Source organism: Camelus bactrianus, chromosome 4 (assembly GCF_048773025.1).
Source record: "Camelus bactrianus isolate YW-2024 breed Bactrian camel chromosome 4, ASM4877302v1, whole genome shotgun sequence".
Taxonomy (NCBI): Eukaryota; Metazoa; Chordata; class Mammalia; order Artiodactyla; family Camelidae; genus Camelus; species Camelus bactrianus.
The window spans coordinates 75,719,664-75,735,443 of record NC_133542.1 but is presented as its reverse complement, the minus strand read 5'-3'; the positions used below and the strand labels follow the sequence as shown (position 1 = coordinate 75,735,443).

General features: G+C 59.3%; 3 protein-coding genes and 5 non-coding genes across 13 annotated transcripts; 2 read left to right on the top strand and 6 right to left on the bottom strand.

Annotated features, from left to right (window-relative positions):
• Window positions 1-88: 88 nt before the first annotated feature.
• On the bottom strand, window positions 89-3,463 carry RPL7A (ribosomal protein L7a). The gene is made up of 8 exons (XM_074362595.1): window positions 3,431-3,463; window positions 2,693-2,813; window positions 1,982-2,131; window positions 1,534-1,674; window positions 1,257-1,336; window positions 801-931; window positions 443-512; window positions 89-248 (listed from the first exon to the last, which is right to left on the bottom strand). The coding sequence occupies exons 1-8, from the start codon at window positions 3,431-3,433 to the stop codon at window positions 144-146; spliced, it is 801 nt and encodes a 266-aa protein (XP_074218696.1). The 5' UTR covers window positions 3,434-3,463; the 3' UTR covers window positions 89-143.
• Window positions 605-669, bottom strand: LOC123616691 (small nucleolar RNA SNORD36). Its single transcript, XR_006724705.1, has one exon. It is a non-coding gene; the product is annotated as a small nucleolar RNA SNORD36 (small nucleolar RNA).
• Window positions 1,003-1,074, bottom strand: LOC123616689 (small nucleolar RNA SNORD36). Its single transcript, XR_006724703.1, has one exon. It is a non-coding gene; the product is annotated as a small nucleolar RNA SNORD36 (small nucleolar RNA).
• On the bottom strand, window positions 1,413-1,487 carry LOC123616690 (small nucleolar RNA SNORD36). Its single transcript, XR_006724704.1, has one exon. It is a non-coding gene; the product is annotated as a small nucleolar RNA SNORD36 (small nucleolar RNA).
• Window positions 2,214-2,281, bottom strand: LOC123612178 (small nucleolar RNA SNORD24). The gene has a single exon (XR_006719391.1). It is a non-coding gene; the product is annotated as a small nucleolar RNA SNORD24 (small nucleolar RNA).
• Window positions 2,971-3,045, bottom strand: LOC123617124 (small nucleolar RNA SNORD24). Its single transcript, XR_006725202.1, has one exon. It is a non-coding gene; the product is annotated as a small nucleolar RNA SNORD24 (small nucleolar RNA).
• Window positions 3,464-3,540: 77 nt separating the features above from the next.
• On the top strand, window positions 3,541-10,215 carry MED22 (mediator complex subunit 22). Of its 4 annotated transcripts, none has more exons than XM_074362587.1 (5): window positions 3,541-3,685; window positions 4,313-4,464; window positions 6,074-6,166; window positions 6,909-7,117; window positions 9,456-10,215. In XM_074362587.1, exons 2-5 carry the CDS (start codon window positions 4,342-4,344, stop codon window positions 9,643-9,645), a joined length of 615 nt encoding a protein of 204 aa, XP_074218688.1. In that variant the 5' UTR covers window positions 3,541-3,685; window positions 4,313-4,341; the 3' UTR covers window positions 9,646-10,215. The 4 variants fall into 4 exon arrangements, with proteins under 4 accessions (XP_074218688.1, XP_010954250.2, XP_074218689.1 ...); XM_010955948.3 differs by having other exon boundaries at window positions 3,543-3,685; window positions 6,074-6,154; XM_074362588.1 differs by having other exon boundaries at window positions 3,586-3,716.
• A 964-nt stretch (window positions 10,216-11,179) lies between these two features.
• Window positions 11,180-15,457, top strand: SURF6 (surfeit 6). Of its 3 annotated transcripts, XM_074362583.1 has the most exons (5): window positions 11,180-11,419; window positions 12,651-12,845; window positions 13,436-13,524; window positions 14,526-14,738; window positions 14,827-15,457. In XM_074362583.1, exons 1-5 carry the CDS (start codon window positions 11,326-11,328, stop codon window positions 15,304-15,306), a joined length of 1,071 nt encoding a protein of 356 aa, XP_074218684.1. In that variant the 5' UTR covers window positions 11,180-11,325; the 3' UTR covers window positions 15,307-15,457. The 3 variants fall into 3 exon arrangements, with proteins under 3 accessions (XP_074218684.1, XP_074218685.1, XP_074218683.1); XM_074362584.1 differs by lacking the exon at window positions 13,436-13,524; XM_074362582.1 differs by lacking the exon at window positions 13,436-13,524 and having other exon boundaries at window positions 11,180-11,529.
• The last annotated feature ends 323 nt before the right edge of the window (window positions 15,458-15,780 follow it).

The window sequence follows — 15,780 nt, the reverse complement described above, 5'->3', positions numbered from 1 at the left end:
GCTATGAGGGCTAAGGGCCCTGGATTTGAAAATACACTTGCCACCATCCCAAACATTATTTACTGGTAATAAGACTCAAAATGCCAAACACTGGCTGAAGAATTTTTATTCCTTTTATGTACAGAAAACTTGGTAGGGTACACCTAACCCAGTTTGGTGGCCAGTTCTTTGGCCTTTGCCTTTTCCAGCTTGGCAATGCGAGCCACTGATTTTGGACCCAGGACGTTGCCTCCCCAGTGACGGCGGATCTGTAATAAGAAAGGAGAGGCAGTCAGCCTGGCATGTCATTTCCTGAGGCTTTCAGAGTGCATGGCTTCATGTAGTTCTATTTAGTTGTTTCAAGTTGAGTGACAAATACAACTGCTCAGGAAGAGCCAAGAGCCAGCCAGCTGACTAGAGGCGGACTTCCCAGAGCAGCGTTTTGCATGAATCTGCTCCTTACCTCGTCGTATCTGTCGTTGTAATTGGTCCTGATGGCTTCCACCAGCTTGGCCAGGGCTCCTTTGTCTTCCCTGACAAGGCAGAGGGGGAAATGTGGGTCACTGGCCTCTCAGGCTTCCAGAAAGCAGAAATGACTCCACTTTTAGCTCCACATACAAGCCTTTTACCTCAGATACAACATGACTACATGGTTTATTCAGGTGAAGAAATTCATAACCATCACTGGCAAAGGCTCAAAAAAGGTATTCTTTCAAGTTTAGTCTTTGAGGAAAGATCCTGAAGAATTAAGTGAATGCGGGGTGGTGGTGGTGGTGCCCCCTAGTGATCCTTGGGAGCCTGGGGCTACACTACACACTTACGAGTTCACCTGCGTGAAGGCAACGGTGGTGCAGGTCTTCCTGTGGACCAGGCGCCCCAGCCTGGCCTTCCCCTTGATGATGCAGTACGGAACCCCCATCTTCCGACACAGGGCAGGCAGGAAGACAACCAGCTGGAAGACAGCATCGTCAGCTTGAGTGTATTCCAACCAAAAGCACTAACTTAAAAGCTAATGCGGCAGCAATTGCTCAGGGTTAAAAAGCTCATGTACTTGCACTTCAAAGTTAATTCAGTGAAAAATTCACATCATTGCAAGAGCCACGAATTGGATCCCCTGTCAGTACTGTCCTCAGATGAAAAGCAGACAGCCCCTGCCAGCCCACCACGACCTCTTAACCGAGCAGGCTCACTGCGGCTTTAAGCTATATTCTGAGTACTGACAAAGGCCCAACCAATCTAAGCTCAGCCGTCAACGCTGAAGAATGAATCAGACGTACCTCAATGGGGTCCACGTCATGTGCGATCACCACCAGCTGAGCCTTCTTGTTCTCCACCAAGGTGGTGACAGTATTAACCCCTAGAACACACAACCCGTTTGCATCAGAAGGGTGGGAGCTGCTGTCCACAAGAGCAGTTCTACTGTGGGCCCAGCTATGGACTCAGGGTTAAAAAGCTCGGTTTCACTCTTCACAGCGATTTCAGGTGAAGAAATCCACGCACCACTGCCAGCAGCCCGCCCCACCATTCACCCTCTTCAGCACGGGGGCCGCTCACCTGCTCGAAGGACGGGTGGCCTCTTGGTGGGGACATCCCCTTTGCCAGCAGCTTTCTTCTCAGCTCGGGCCAGCAACCTCTGTTTCTTCTCTTGTTTCGTCTCTGGTCTGTACTTGTGGGCCAGCTTTAGCAGCTGAGTAGCTGAGAAAAGATCGTCAGTTCAGGCTTGTAGCGTAAGCGGTACTCTGGGTCACTTAGTGTAACAAACACTAAGTCACTGTCCTAAATGAATACAACCACAGTTCAAGACATGTCACATCACATATGGAACCTCTTTACTGTGTCGTTTCAGAAACTACACAAGGAATCCTAAATTTGAGTAAGCCAACCGACTGAAAACCCACTACCCTTCAAAGGCCTTAGATCTGGCACCGTCCAAGGAAAGGTGGCAACCATGCACCAGCCTGAGAAACCCCTTCCCGGTGTGGGCTTTATGCCGGAACCTCACCTGTCTGGCGGTCCAGGGCCTGAGTGAACTGGTTGATCGCGGGAGGCACTTTGAGCCGCTTATAGAGGATAGCCCTTTGCCGCTGCAGCCGGATGTAGCGGGGCCATTTGACAAAACGAGTGAGGTCCCTTTTGGGCTGGATGTCCTGTCCTGAGAATTAAAAAGCACCACCGTGAATGAGGCTCAAATTCTTTGTCAAGTCCACATCTAGGCCCACTCAGGAGGGTGTAGGTGCATCAGCGATCTTGGTGGTTTACTACGTCATCACCATCTTTCAGGCAGATTCTTACATCATCTGCACACAAACACCCGGATCACGGGGTGGGGGGGAACTGGCGGCACCCCTCCTCATTCAGCAAAGAACCAAAGCTTCATGTCCCCACTGTAATCAAACTGCTTCTGCTCCAGCAGCAGGTTTTCTGGTGACCAAGGGGAACCCCAAAAGGCCAGTGTCTGGACTCCACGCTGACCCATGTCAGATGCTCACAGGGAGGCCGTGAAGGACACACCATCGTCGCCTCCCCCTTGAGAACTGAGCCCAGCTTATAGGTAGAAAGCGGCAAAATCCGGGAGTCCCAGTCCAGGCAGCCCCAAGTCCCAACCCAATAAAACCCAGTAAACATGATGTGTTTTTCTGTCCAGTAAACTACTATTTCTCACCGGGGAAAACGTCTAAAAATCTGTTTTCAACATTTCCCGTTGCTCACTCACCAATGCCAAAATTCTTGGGCCTTTTCTCAAACAGGGGGTTTACCACCTTCTTGGCCTCCTGCTTCTTCACGACAGCGGGGGCGGGGGCCACCTTCTTCCCCTTCGCCTTCTTTCCCTTCGGCTGAACAGAACGAAAGCCAAGCTAAGCCACCGCCTCCTCGGCTCGTCTCCCTGGAGGGCGGGCCCCGGGATGGCTTCGAAGACGAGGGGGTCGGTGGGCCCCGACCGGGCCGCCCGGAGAGGCAGTCTGGCTCCGGGCTCAGGATCGACCCCGCTCGTGCATCAGCGATCTTGGTGGTTGGGGACGTCCGCACCGCCATTCAGATAGCAAATATTCTCTCACATCATCTGCACGAGCACCGAAGGCCCCGCCAGCCCGCGCCCCTCCCCGCGACAGACGCGACCCCGTAAGAGCCCGGAGTAGAGCAGGCTCCCAACAGCAGAGCGAACTCAGCACCCTTCGCCCAAGGCCCCTAAGGCGGCCACCGCGCGCAGAAGCGCCTCGGCCCCGTCCGCTCCAAGCCCTGCATTGCGGCGCTGCGCTCCCCGGATCCTCCTCCCCAACCCCGGCCTGGCCGCCGTGGGGTCTATCCTGCCCCGATGACTCCACACTAGGCCCCGCGGGACTCCTCTCCCACCGGGTGGTGGAGGGACCCCGGCGTGGCCGCGCCCCGAGGAGGATGGCGGCGGATAAAGCCCAGACCCAAAGCCAACACATCCGACTAACCGCTCACTCACCATCTTGAACGGCGGGCGGAGAGAGAAAGAAAAGGGAATTGTGGGTAATATGTATGCGCTCTCCGAGATCGCGAGAACTGGCGCCTGCGCGGGATTTCGGATTTAAAGCGGCAGGACTCCTTTCTCCTACTCCGCGGTCGGGGGCGGTGCCTAGAGCGAGGCGAGGGGGTCGGAGCTGCAGGCAGCCTGCGCGGAGAGGCGCCCGGGAGCCGGGACTTTCCGGGAGGGGCGCGCGCTCGTCCCCACCCCGGCCAGGTGCCCGCCGGGCCCCTGCTCTGCGCACCAGGTGTGGGCGTTGGGGCTGCGAGGCGGGGTTGGCGTCCTTCCCGTGTGATTTACCCCAAAGTGGCTTTACAACCTCGAGCTCGGGCTCTGGTTCGTGCTCCATGGCCCGGGCCGGGGATCACCCTGCCCAGAGCGCGCAGCCGGGAGGCGCCTGGCGCGAGGTGGGAGGGTGGTCCCAGCAGAAACTCCGGAGCGGAGGAGCCCAGAGGCCTCGTGGGGCGGCCCTCGGGGGTCCCGGCTTGGAGACGCCGGAGGCGGAGGGGGAGTGAAGGCAAAGTGCGTTCGGAAGGGGTAGGGTAGGTGAGGGGAGGGTGGGGGTGGTGGCCGGGAGGCGGCTGGCAGGGGCAGGTGGAGCGCCTAAGGCCTCTCGCGGACGTGCGTGGGCCCGGCCTCTGAGAAGACTGCGCCAGAGCGGGGCAAGGTGTTGTCTGGGGTCCCAGGGAGAGAGCCGGAGGAGACCCAGCAGGGCACCTGTGTGCGAAGGGCTGGGTGAATGAGTTTGGCAGAAGGGGGATCTCTGGAGATCTGTACGTCCTGCTGGGGCGGGGGCATGGAGGGTGGGTGGCTGGGATGCTCACATCAGACTCTGGGTCCCAGGTGCCCGCTGCCCTGCCCGAGGCCCGGCCATGGCCCAGCAGAGAGCCCTGCCGCAGAGCAAGGAGACGCTGCTGCAGTCTTACAACAAGCGGCTCAAGGACGACGTCAAGTCCATCATGGACAACTTCACCGAAATCATCAAGACCGCCAAGGTGGGCGAGGCCACCGGTCTCCTGCCCCTTCTGAGACCAAGGGAAGTGGCAGGGTCTGGAGGTTGTGGACAGTGGTAAGCGGAGCCGGGGTGTCTGCTTTCAGCAGCATCCACTAAACATGCGTGCTCCCTGCGAGATGGTGGGGATACAGCAGTGAACCCACACACAAGGCCCTTGTCCCCACGGGGAGGGTGGCTAGGGGATTGACAATAACAAGTCAATAGATAAATAAACAAGCCAGTGAATTACGGTCCTGGTAAGGCAGTTGTAGGGGACTCTAGTCCAATTGTCAGGATCCGACATCCAGCACCACTTACTAACCAGAAGGGTTTGAGTAAGGACTTGGTTTCTCAGTGCCTCAGTTTCCCCTGCATCATTGGGTCCTTGTGATGACCAGATGAGTTCATCTGTGTAAAGCGGTTACTGTGGGAACTATTGCGAGTGAACACGGACAGGTAGAGGAACTGGGGAAGGCCCCCCCCAGGGGGGCAGAGTGACCAGCGTCTGGTTTTGGTCCCGGCAAGCCCACTGATGCTGCAGCTGTCCCGAGTTGGGTGGTCTCTGCATGACGGCTGCAGACCTTAAAGGCTTGTCTGAGCATTACTAGTGTTGATGAAAGCTGGCATTTATTTAGTGCTCACTTTGTTGTCAGGCCGAGCTGTGAGGCCCCTTGTGCCCGGTGCTGTTTAACCTTCCCGGGGCACCACTGCTCCCCCTCCACTGCCAGAGGAGGGGACTGAGGCTCAGAAGGCACCACCACTCTCCCTCCACTTCCAGAGGGGGGAGGAGGCTCAGAAGGCACCACCGCTCTCCCCTCCACTTCCGGAGGAGGGGCTGAGGCTCAGAAGATCTAGCAGCTTGCCCAAAGTCATTCTGCTAATAACTGGCACGGCTGAGATTTGAACCCAGGAAGTCTGGCTCCTAACCACGAAGGGGGCCGTGATCCCTGCCCCTACTCTGGCCAAGCCACCGTGGAAACCCTGGCCTGGTGTGTGGGTTGGAGCAGTTCATAGCCTGGACCTCGGACAGTGGTTAGAAAGAGGACGACAGGCAGTCCTGGCTCCTCTGTTCACCATCTGAGACACCTTGAGTGCACTCTTCGGTCTGTCCCAGCATCAGGTTTGTCCCCCTGGACAGTGATCCAGGCTTCCATGAGAGTTTCCTAAGATAATGACGGTCCAGGGCATAACACAGTACCTGGCAACCAGGAGGTGCTCGGTAAATGGTCACTTAAAAAAAAAAAAAAAACACATTGTCCTTTTATTCGTCTGGCCAGCAGCTCACTGAGCACCCGAGCTAGTGACACAGCCCGTCACGAACAGGGCTCCACGCCCCAAAAAGAATGTGACTGAGACCTCCTGCACCTGGGACAGCAGCCAGCATCCTTAGGCCTCCGCTGGTCCTGATGAAGGTGCCTGTGTCTCCTGAGAACAGAACCAGAGGGGTTAAGGTGACCACTGCCTGAGGCCGGGTCAGCAGGGCCTGATGCGGAGGGCAAGACAGGCCAGAGGGTGTGGCGAGGGCGGGCGCGCTGCTGCCACCGGGGCCTTACAGGCACTGGTGGGCCAGGGCACCTCCTGATTCTTGTTTCTTTTTGTTTGCCCTCCAGATTGAGGACGAGACACAGGTGTCGAGGGCCACCCAGGGCGAGCAGGACAACTACGAGATGCACGTGCGAGCCGCCAACATCGTGAGTCACCAGGTGGAGGGCACAGCCCGGGCTCCAGGACCCTTGTGGTCCCCACTGGGGTTTCCTGGGTGGGGAGGAGGAGGGCTGTCCACGGCAGCCGTGAGAGGGGCTGGCAGATAATGGGCCACGTCCGGTCGTGTCCAACCACGGCTGGGCGGTGGTGAGAAAGAGGACGATTCTGTCAGTGCGGGAAGTGAACTGCCTGATGGAACAGGATGTGCAGTCGGGTCCTTTGATCAGAATATGCATCCCTTGATGTCCCAGAACAAGCACAGCAGCCACGTATGTCCATAGCTCCGGGCCCACAGGTGAAAATGCAAAGGACAGGGTCCTAAAGGAAGCCCCCTAGCTGGCAAGAGTGCTGTCCCTGAGGCAGGGCAGGTGGTTAAATGGGATCCCAGTTTTATCTGGGGTTTCAGGCTTTGAGAAGCAGAACCTGTACTTGAATAACACGTGTGACTGGAGATCATCCCAGCAGGGGCACAAGCAGAGGCCAGGGGAGGGGAGGTGAGGGACCCGGGAAGGGATGGCGCCGCCTTGGAAGCTTTTCCTTGGGCTGCGGGGGTTGCCAGGGACGCTGCCTCCTGCAGCTGACCCTCTAGTTCCCCCACGTCTCACGGCGGCCCTGTGGAGATCAGTGCCGCAGTCCCACTCTGCAGGTGAGGGGACTGAGGCCATCGCTCAGCCAGCGTCAGGCTCACGGAGGCCGGCTGCGGACACTCCCTCATCCTACCTGCCCCCGTTCCCACCCCAGGTCCGAGCTGGCGAGTCCCTGATGAAGCTGGTGTCTGACCTCAAGCAGTTCCTCATCCTCAACGACTTCCCATCGGTGAACGAGGCCATTGACCAGCGCAACCAGCAGCTGCGAGCGCTGCAGGAGGAATGTGACCGGAAGCTCGTCGCCCTGCGAGATGAGGTCTCCATCGACCTCTACGAGCTGGAGGAGGAGTATTACTCGTCCAGGTACAAATAGGGCTGGACCCCGAGCTGAGTGGACCTGCGGACCTGGGCCTGGCCAGCTGGGGTGGCCCAGCCCCACCTGGCAGCCCGAAGGTCTTGTTTTTCAAATCCTTCCCCGTCTTGGCAGCAGAGCCCTGTGCCTGGGTTTCAGAGCAGACCTCACGGTCAGAGCATCTGATTGACAGACAATTTACACCATCTACCGGGGCCTGGGCATCAGGATGAAAATTGCAGAACCTCGAAGGTTGGGAGGGCCGAGCCAGCCTTTCTGCCTGGGGTGATGGCTGCCTCTCTCTGGGCCTGTCTGCTCCTCTTAGCTGTCTCATCAGTATTTAAACATTCTGGCCAAGGCTGGGCTAGCTCTTTTGGCCTCCCAGGCCCACGTCCAGGAAGGAGGAAGAAAGAACCCAGAGGATGGCCTTGACAGCCAGGCCTGGGGTCCTTGGACCCCTGAGTTCCCTTTCAACTCAACCTTGTTCAGACTGGAGCCAGCCGACATGCCAGGCCCGTGCTGGGCCCCAGGTATCTGGCAGTGGGCAAGACCCGTCTCCCTGGTCCTCACGTGACCACTTAGAATCCTGAAACCTGAGGCTGGAGGGGTCCTGAAAAATCAGAGTCCAAGTGTAACTTATGTATGGGGAAACTGAGGCTGGAAACTGGGAGGTCTCAGCAGACACAAAGTCCGTGCTCCCTCTCGCCCTCGCTGCACAATTTTTTTTTTTCTGTCATGGATTTTCAGTGCTCCTCTCTGTCCTGTGGAGGCCATGCTGGGGCCGCAGACACCCAGAGCCAGCACACCTTTGGTCTGAGGCTTGGCTTCCCTGCACTGGACTCAGTGCCCCCTTCAGGGTCCCTGCCCATCCTAGCCTCTGTGGGAAGGGAGAGTCTCACTGCCCAGCTAGAGCGGTTTAGACCTTTCTGGAGGGTGGGGCCACATCTCGTCCCTGATCCCATCGGCTCAGCAGACACGCAGCGAGCACTGCCTACACACCAGGCCTTCAGAGAGGGTCCAGAGCGGGTCTCACGGGGACTCAAACTTTGCTGGGACATTGCTCACAGCCCCGCTTGGTTTTGCAGAATCCCAGAATCCCTTATGTCCCTGTGTTTGTCCCTCTGCTGCCCCAAGGGCCAGGCCCACAGTGAAACCCTGGGGTCCTGAGAGCTGGGCCTCCCACATCCTGGCTCCTGGTCTATCAGTCTCTGGTTCACCTGGATGGTTTCTGGTCTGGCCTGGGAGCCCCTCCCACTATTCCTGGTACCTCCGGAGGCTGAGTTCGTCCCTCATCTGTAAATGTATGTCAGTGGCTGGGGCTCAGCTGCGTCAGGACCAGCGGGCTGTGTCTTCACCTCCCCTGGCTTATCCCCCAACACGGGTTGCGTGTGCCCCAGCCCCCCGAGCCGCCAGCACTCCAGGTGCTTCCCCGTTGCCCACACACCCATCTCCACACTCTCTGCTCTGCTTTCTGCTCTCGATTTGCTCTTTTTCTTCCTCTCACCCTCCACTCTCCTTGGGACACTGCTCTGTGTTCAGGATGGTTTCGGAGACTAAACACTGAGGGCAGGAAAGCGGGAGGAAGCGAGGGGCAGGGCAGGATTCGGGAGACAGCCAGCAAGACGACTGCAGGGACAGGACAGTGCTCTGTGCACCCTCTTGACCACCTTCCAGAGCCATGCTCTTCACCTGCATCTACATCCCAAGTCTTCTCGCAGCCCCGAGAGGCCGGCCTGGCTGTGCCTGTACTAGAGATGGGAGACTGAGTTCAAGGGGCCTGTTTGAGGTCGCACAGCTGGTCAGTGGTGCGAGACAGAATGCCAGGGCCTCCGCTTCTAATTGCTGCCCAGTTTAGGCTGAGGCCCAGCCAGGGGCAGACCCAGAAGGAAGACAGGGTCTGTACCCTCAGGGGGCTTGCGAAGCATTAGGATCAGGGAAGGACTCTAGCAAGCTCTGGACACTGGTTCCTGCAGCTGTGAACAGAGTATGTGGCCAGGCTGGAGGAGGAAGGCAGCTGGAGCCAGGATAGGAAGTGACAGCGGGGGCTAGGAAGGCCATGTGGCAGAAAGGACACGGGTTGGTTAGTGGAAGGGACCTGCCGAGATCACACAGCCTGCTGGTGGCTGGTCCCAGTAGACTCCTTTTAGGAATCCCTGGGGGACCCTGAAGCAGGGGCAGCCCACACGTGCCTGCCCCTCAGCCAGGCCTGCTTGTTGGAGGGGCCAGTACAGAGGAGAGGGCGGTCCGGGGTGTGGTCTGTTTCTTAACTCTGCTTCTATCTCGCTTTCCTTCCCCTGGCTTCCATCCTGCCTGCTCCTGTCTCTCCCTGGGTTTCTGGTGGTGGAAAAGCTCAAGTCTTTGCGAAGCTAATGATCTGCCTCTATGCGAAGCTTACTGGAGGCTGGACCTCGACACAGACCCTGCTGATGGCCTCTCAGCCCCTCTGCTGGCATCCCCGGAGCCCAGTGCCGGCCCCCTGCAGGCAGCAGCCCCTGCCCACTCCCACACCGGCGGCCCCGGCCCCACAGAGCACACCTGAGCCTCCCAGGGCTCCTCTCCCTGGGCCCCTGGACCTTCGGAATGAAATCCAGTGCCCCCCTCTGGGCCCCCACAGCCTCAACTCCCTTCAGCCTTCATTCCCCCTGGGGGAGCCACTATGGCCCTGCCAGCCCAGGGACAGCCCACCTAGGAGTGTTCCCCCAGCCATTCTGGGCTGCTGGCCCATCCTTCCTTCAGTCATCACCTCTTATTTGCTGTCTTCTGGCTGGCTGGGTAGAGGGAAGTTTCCAGGACAGTTTGTCCTGTTGGGCACCTAACAGTGGGGCAGGAAGGATGCCTAGTGTTGGGAGGCCCGACCTGAGCTGTTTACCAGGGTGAGGGGAGGTAGTGCTCAGAGCAGACAAAACTAGCCAAGACCAGGCCTCCTACACAGAGCTCTGCCTGCTACCTCGCCTGGAAGCTTCCTGCGCTGACTGCCCCTTTAGGGCTATGGGTAAGCGGGACCACCTGCTCTTACAGAAGTCAGGCAGGATCCTTCCTGATTTTGCTGCTGCACACATTCTGGTTATTTTTGTAATGAGACTGTTAAATAAAACCAGCTCCACCCTTTTGCGTTGGTTAGTTCCTTTTCTTGTTTGCCCCTGTCATTCTTGGACCACCTTTGGTCTCCCAGTGGCTGTCAGAAAACAGCCCATGGCCTCTGCCTGGACAACCTTGGGCCCCAAGTCAGCCTCCTCCCCTCGGGGACTCTGGGCAAGTGGGGGCTGTTAGTTTGGGGTCATGGCTGCATTCCCATTGCCTAGAAAGTAGTGTTTAGGACGTAGAAGGGCCTTAATGTCTGGTGGATCCATGAAAAGCTGCCGCCATTACTGCACTCCACGTGGCCCGGGCGCCTGTACCTCTGGTTGCACCCTCAGCCGGTGCTGCTGTTACTGGCATCTCAGGGAAGGGCGGCCACAGGCTTGGAAGGGGCTGAAGTGTGATGCCCATGGTCACGGAGCTGGGAAGTGAAGTGGCAGAAATCAGGACTCAGCCCAGAAAGAATGCCAGGCCCAATGCCTGGTGCCAGGCTCACCGAGAAGAGGGGGGGGGGTTCGCCAGAGGAGCCTGGACTTCACCCCTGCGCCCTGTCACCGGCGTGCTTATCTCCTTCCCATGAGGGAGATCATCGCCCAGTGTATGGAGATGGCAAGCCACGATCCGCCACACCTACACTCGCCCGGCTTATCAGCAGTTTCCACTGAAACGGTGCAGACACGTGGGCTTTCTTCACCGCTTGTATCCCAGGGCTTAGAACCCGAGGCGCGCAGTCCTTTCCGAACGAACGCGGGCTCGTCAGCTTCCACCTGGGGTCTGAGCCCCCGAGGACTGAATTCCTGCCAGCCTGTTCCTGTCGCCTTTCTGGGTACTGAACGCCTACTGCGCACCAGGCGCTGCGTCGGGGCCGCGCCCAGCCCCTACCCGCGGCCCACAATGCTTTGCGCCCCGCCACGCGCGCCTCTTCCGGTGGAGCCAGGCCTGGCTAATCGGGCGCCGCGCGCCGGCGGCTCGGCATTCGGTAGTTTCCGGTGAGCTCAGTCGGGTGGGTGAGAATCGCGCAAGTTGGGGCTGGTGTGCGTGTCGAGGGGCGGTTGGTGCGGGCATCGGACGCCACGCCCTGACCCTCCTCCCCCGGAGTAGGACCCCGAGAGAGCCCCGCCCGACCCCCGAGGCTTCGGCCATGGCTTCTCTGCTCGCGAAGGATGCGTACTTGCAGAGCCTGGCCAGGAAGATCTGCTCCCAGCCCAGCCCCGATTCGCAGAAGCGCAAGTCGGGTAAAGCTCAGCCAGGGGCCGGGACTTGGAGGGCTTCGGAAGGGGGCGCCCCTCCACCCCCAGCGGCGGGAGTCGGTGTCTACCCCACACCGCACCCGAGTAGCCTTCAGGTGGAGTAGACACGTAGATGCGTGAGACAAGCCTGTGAAATACTAGAAGGAAAGATTGTAAGGGATGCTTAAAGGCAGCTTCATTTCCCTTGCTCTTTGGGGGCATCAGTCTGGGTTGGGGGGGGCGAGGGATTCAGATGTGCGCCCCCCGGGCAGGAAGCTTGGAGGGGTGGCCCTGCGGAATGGGTGTTCTGCTGTTAGGCATCGTGAACAGGCTTGGCCAGCTCTCCACAATGGATGGAGGTGATGAGCGATGATGAAAAAAAATTTCAGCGCATTACTATGGGCCTGGTGCTGTATGGAGAGAAAGAAGAAGATGGCTCCTGCCAGTGGGGGTCTACATGGCAGGGGTGACAAGGCCACCCTCAGGAAGCAGATACACAAAACAGATGAAACAGACAAAAACTGGCCTGCAGGGAGCTGGGGATTGTAAAGTACTGCCTGGGTCCACACGAGGGAGAGAGCAGCAGGGCCTGGCACGGAACCACCAGAGAACAAAAACAACTTTTTCTCTTTATATAAGTAAAATATAGTCGTTACAGAAATTAAGTGAATTTTCTCACCACTCAGTTATAAGTTAGATCTGTGTCTTTCTGGTCTTTTTTTTTTTTTTTTTTTTTTGAGTATTTCTCACTTCCTGAAACAATTTGCTTCCTACTTTGTGCATTCATTTTTTCCTTTTAGATTGTAAACATTTTCTCCACCTATTAAAATGAAAGCCTGTGTCATTATTTTTGATGGCTACATTATAGTTTGTTGTGTGGCAGTGCCATAATTGTCCCTGTAGATTTAGGGTTTAAGAAATTTAGGTTTTCCTAGTTTTTCACTTAAACAACGTTATGATGAGCATCCCTGAGGCCAAATCTTTGTGCATATCCAGAATGAATTCTCAACAAGCAGACTGCTGGGTCAGCATGTGGATGTTTTCAGGGTTCGATAAGTGTGGCCAGTCTGCCCTCTAGGAAGTTTGTGGTTCTGAGCCCAGTGGATAAGGGTCTCCATATCCTCCATCCTGATTGGCTTTGGCATCCTTCTAGCACCAAAGCCTTTGAAACACCTTCCTACCTATTGAATGGGTCACAGATATTGGGATGGCAGCCCTTTCTCATTTTGTGTTTCAGCTGGCAAAGCTCGAGTCTCAGAAGCTGGTGGGCCCCCAAAGAAGAAGAGGAAGAAAGCCCAGAAGAAATCCCGGGAGCGGGATGAGAAGGCTGCAGAGCCCAAGGTTCACGCCCCTGCAGAGAAGCCTCAGGCCAGAAAGCCTGCGGCAGCCCTGGAGGAAGAAGAGGCCCCCAGCTCCCCCGGGGCCCCTGCCGGTGAGGGTTGGGCAGGGCCGACTGGGATCTAGGATCGAAGCAAACGTGGCCCTTCCTCTCTGGCCATGACAGCACCCTCAGGCACACTGAGACAGCATGAGACTTCCCGAAGGACCGGTTTTCAGAGGATACATCACAGGGGCTCTGTGGGTGGACGGGATTCCACAAGTGCACAGTAGTGCCAAGCCACATAGTAACTGGGATGAAGAGGGGCAGGCCCGTGTCCCACAGAGCACCTGGAGTAGCTTGGCTTGACTGCTCTCAGGTCTCAGAAGTGGTGTCCTGAGAGCTGCTTTGGGGGGCAAGGGGGCGGGGTGGGCGGCTGCAGAAGTTGGGAGGAATGGGAGATGGGTTTGGCCTGCACTGTGGGAAGAGTTTTTTCATACCACATGAGGATGTCCTGGGGATGTCAATCCAGGTTGAAGAGGTGGAGTAGAATTACTGGAAATGTCCTGCAGATCCATGAGTGGCCACTGGGGGGGGAGGTTGTCCGTGCACGGAGACTGCTGTTTTGAAGCTGGGCCCCAGGGGAGGGCACAGAAAGGTCCGGGAGGGGGGGTCCTTTCAGTCTCCCGACCCCTCCTTTGCAGATGGCCCGGCCAAAGAGCCTGAGTCTTTATTCGCCTTGGACGTTCTGCGGCAGCGCCTGCGTGAGAAGATACAGGAGGCCCGGGGCCAGGTGGGTGGGGAGACCTCCCTGAGTGCTGCCTGCAGGAGGAGACGCTGGGCTCCCTCTGAGGTCGGCTCCCAGCCCCGCCACCCTTCGTGGGCCTGGTGGGCATTTCAGTGGAATGTGGGGCTGACAGGAGGGCCTCAGCCCTGTTCCTGCCCCTCCAGCGGGTCCTGCCAGGACCGCCACATCTCCTTTCTGTGAGACATCAGGTGTGGTTCTCATCACCTTGGGGCTCTGGGTCCCCAGGGCCACCCGTATTCAGCTGGCTCTGCTGTCCATGGCCTTGGAGGGAGGCTCAGCTTCTTCCCTGGGGAAGCTGCCTCCGCTGAGACACCCACACCGGGCGGCCCTTCCTACAGGTTTTTCATCTAAATGTCACGATGGCCCTAAGAGGTAGGTGAGGGCCTGAGGCGAGGTGACCTGCCCCAGGTGACAGCCATGGGAGGCTCGGGCACCTGAATCTACTTAAGCGCTTTCTGCTGAATGGCCTCACTACCCCACCCCCTTCCCCGGGGACCTGCCCCAGGCCTCTTGCTGTGTGGGGACAGTCCCCAGCTTCTTTCTGCCTTGTCCTGGGACAGGCCCGAGGGCCAGTTCCTGAGAGGTGACCCCGGCTCTGGGCCCTGCTGTCCTGCAGAGGTCCAGGGCCCTCCTGTCTGCCTGGCTGAGCTCAGGACAGTGCCCTGGTCTGCACCGACGCTGGGGTGTTCCGACCCACTGCCAAGATCTGGATGGTGGCCTTGGCCCAGCCCCCTGCTCTTCTCTCGGAAATGACCGAGGACACGTCCCTTCTTGGGTCATTGGGAAGGTTTAGTGGCCCCGTGTTTGTGACCTGCCCTGGTGTGGGGCAGGTGCCTGGAAACCGCAGGCGGTTCTCGCGGGGTCCCCTTGTGTCTTTCGGGTGCGTTTTGGGTGCTCGGGCATCTCCGAGTGGAACGCTTGTCCTGCCAGACGGGGGGGCCCGAGGTTGGGAGAACCTTAGGAGCCAGCGCCCGCTTTCCCCCCAGGGCGGCGCCGAGGAGCTGTCTCCCGCCGCTTTGGAGAAACGACGACGGAGGAAGCAGGAGCGGGACCGGAAGAAGAGGAAGCGCAAGGAGCTAAGAGCGAAGGAGAAGGCGGCCACGGCCCCGGCGGCGGCGGCGGCGGCGGCGGCGGAGGCCGCCGAGGCGCCCCGCGAGGAGGCGGCGGCGCAGGCGCCGCCGGGGCTGCTCTTCAGCAAGGTGCGGCGGGCGCCCGGCGGCCGCGGCTGCGCGCGTCCCCGCCGGCCTGCGGGGCGGCGCGCTCAGCCGGCCTTGCCCTCTCCCGCAGGTGGAGGTGTGCGGGGCGGAGCCCGCCGGCCAGGCGGGACGCCGCAAGGAGAAGAGGCGGAAGCTGAAGGGGAACCTGACGCCGCTGACGGGCAGGAACTACCGGCAGCTGCTGGAGCGCCTGCGGGCGCGGCGGGCCCGGCTGGAGGAGCTGCGGGAGCAGGACGCGGGCAGGGCGCGGGAGCTCGAGGCCAGGATGCGGTGGACCAACCTGCTGTACAAGGCGGAGGGCGTGCGCATCCGCGACGACGAGCAGCGGCTGCAGGACGCCCTGCGGCGCAAGGAGCGGCGGCGCGCGCGGCGCAGGCGCACGTGGGAGAAGCGCACGGCGCACGTGGTGGAGCAGATGCAGCAGCGGCAGGACCGGCGGCGGCAGAACCTGCGCAGGAAGAAGGCGGCCAAGGCGGAGCGGCGCCTGGAGAAGGCCCGCAAGAAGGGCCGGATCCTGCCCCAGGACCTGGAGCGGGCCGGCCTGGCGTGAGGGCCGTGGCCTGGCCGTCCGACCCCCACCCCGACCCGAGCAGGCGCGGGCCCCTGGCGGCAAGTGGACCCTGGCCGCGCGCCCCTCGCCCACTTGGCGGGAGGGTTCAGGCGGGCTGGCGAAAGAGACTTCGGGCCCGGGGAAGGGGTGGCCAGGTCCGGGCTCCAGTCTCTTGTGAGGCCAGAGTGCTCCCTGGAAGTTGCCGGTGCGGGGCAGGGCGCAGTGAGGAGGGAGTGGGCGTCGGGGGCGTGGGGCTCTTCATTGGCCCCCTCCTCCTCCTCTCCCGTGCTCAGAGGAGCAGGAACTCAGTGGCCCTTGTGACTGCGGAGTCAGTCCAGAACTCCCTTGGAAGGGACGAAAATCGGCCCCTGTAACCGGAGCTGCAGGTGTAATTGACGGGGTCAGGTAACTGGGGCCTGGATACGAATGATGCCAAGTTTGTAAAAGGAGTAAAAATGAGAGTTTAAATGAAAC

Excerpts from the sequence above, each read along its gene's own strand:
- RPL7A (XM_074362595.1), bottom strand. Across the intron at positions 1,337-1,533 it reads GCCACCCGTCCTTCGAGCAG|GGGTTAATACTGTCACCACC; the intron begins GTGAGCGGCCCC and ends TGTGTGTTCTAG. Across the intron at positions 932-1,256 it reads ATGACGTGGACCCCATTGAG|CTGGTTGTCTTCCTGCCTGC; the intron begins GTACGTCTGATT and ends GCTGTCTTCCAG.
- MED22 (XM_074362587.1), top strand. The coding sequence starts at position 4,342 with ATGGCCCAGCAGAGAGCCCTGCCGCAGAGCAAGGAGACGCTGCTGCAG. Across the intron at positions 4,465-6,073 it reads AAATCATCAAGACCGCCAAG|ATTGAGGACGAGACACAGGT; the intron begins GTGGGCGAGGCC and ends TTTGCCCTCCAG. Across the intron at positions 7,118-9,455 it reads GAGGAGTATTACTCGTCCAG|CTCAAGTCTTTGCGAAGCTA; the intron begins GTACAAATAGGG and ends GTGGTGGAAAAG.
- SURF6 (XM_074362582.1), top strand. The coding sequence starts at position 11,326 with ATGGCTTCTCTGCTCGCGAAGGATGCGTACTTGCAGAGCCTGGCCAGG. Across the intron at positions 11,530-12,650 it reads CGCACCCGAGTAGCCTTCAG|CTGGCAAAGCTCGAGTCTCA; the intron begins GTGGAGTAGACA and ends TTTGTGTTTCAG. Across the intron at positions 12,846-14,525 it reads CTCCCCCGGGGCCCCTGCCG|GGCGGCGCCGAGGAGCTGTC; the intron begins GTGAGGGTTGGG and ends CTTTCCCCCCAG.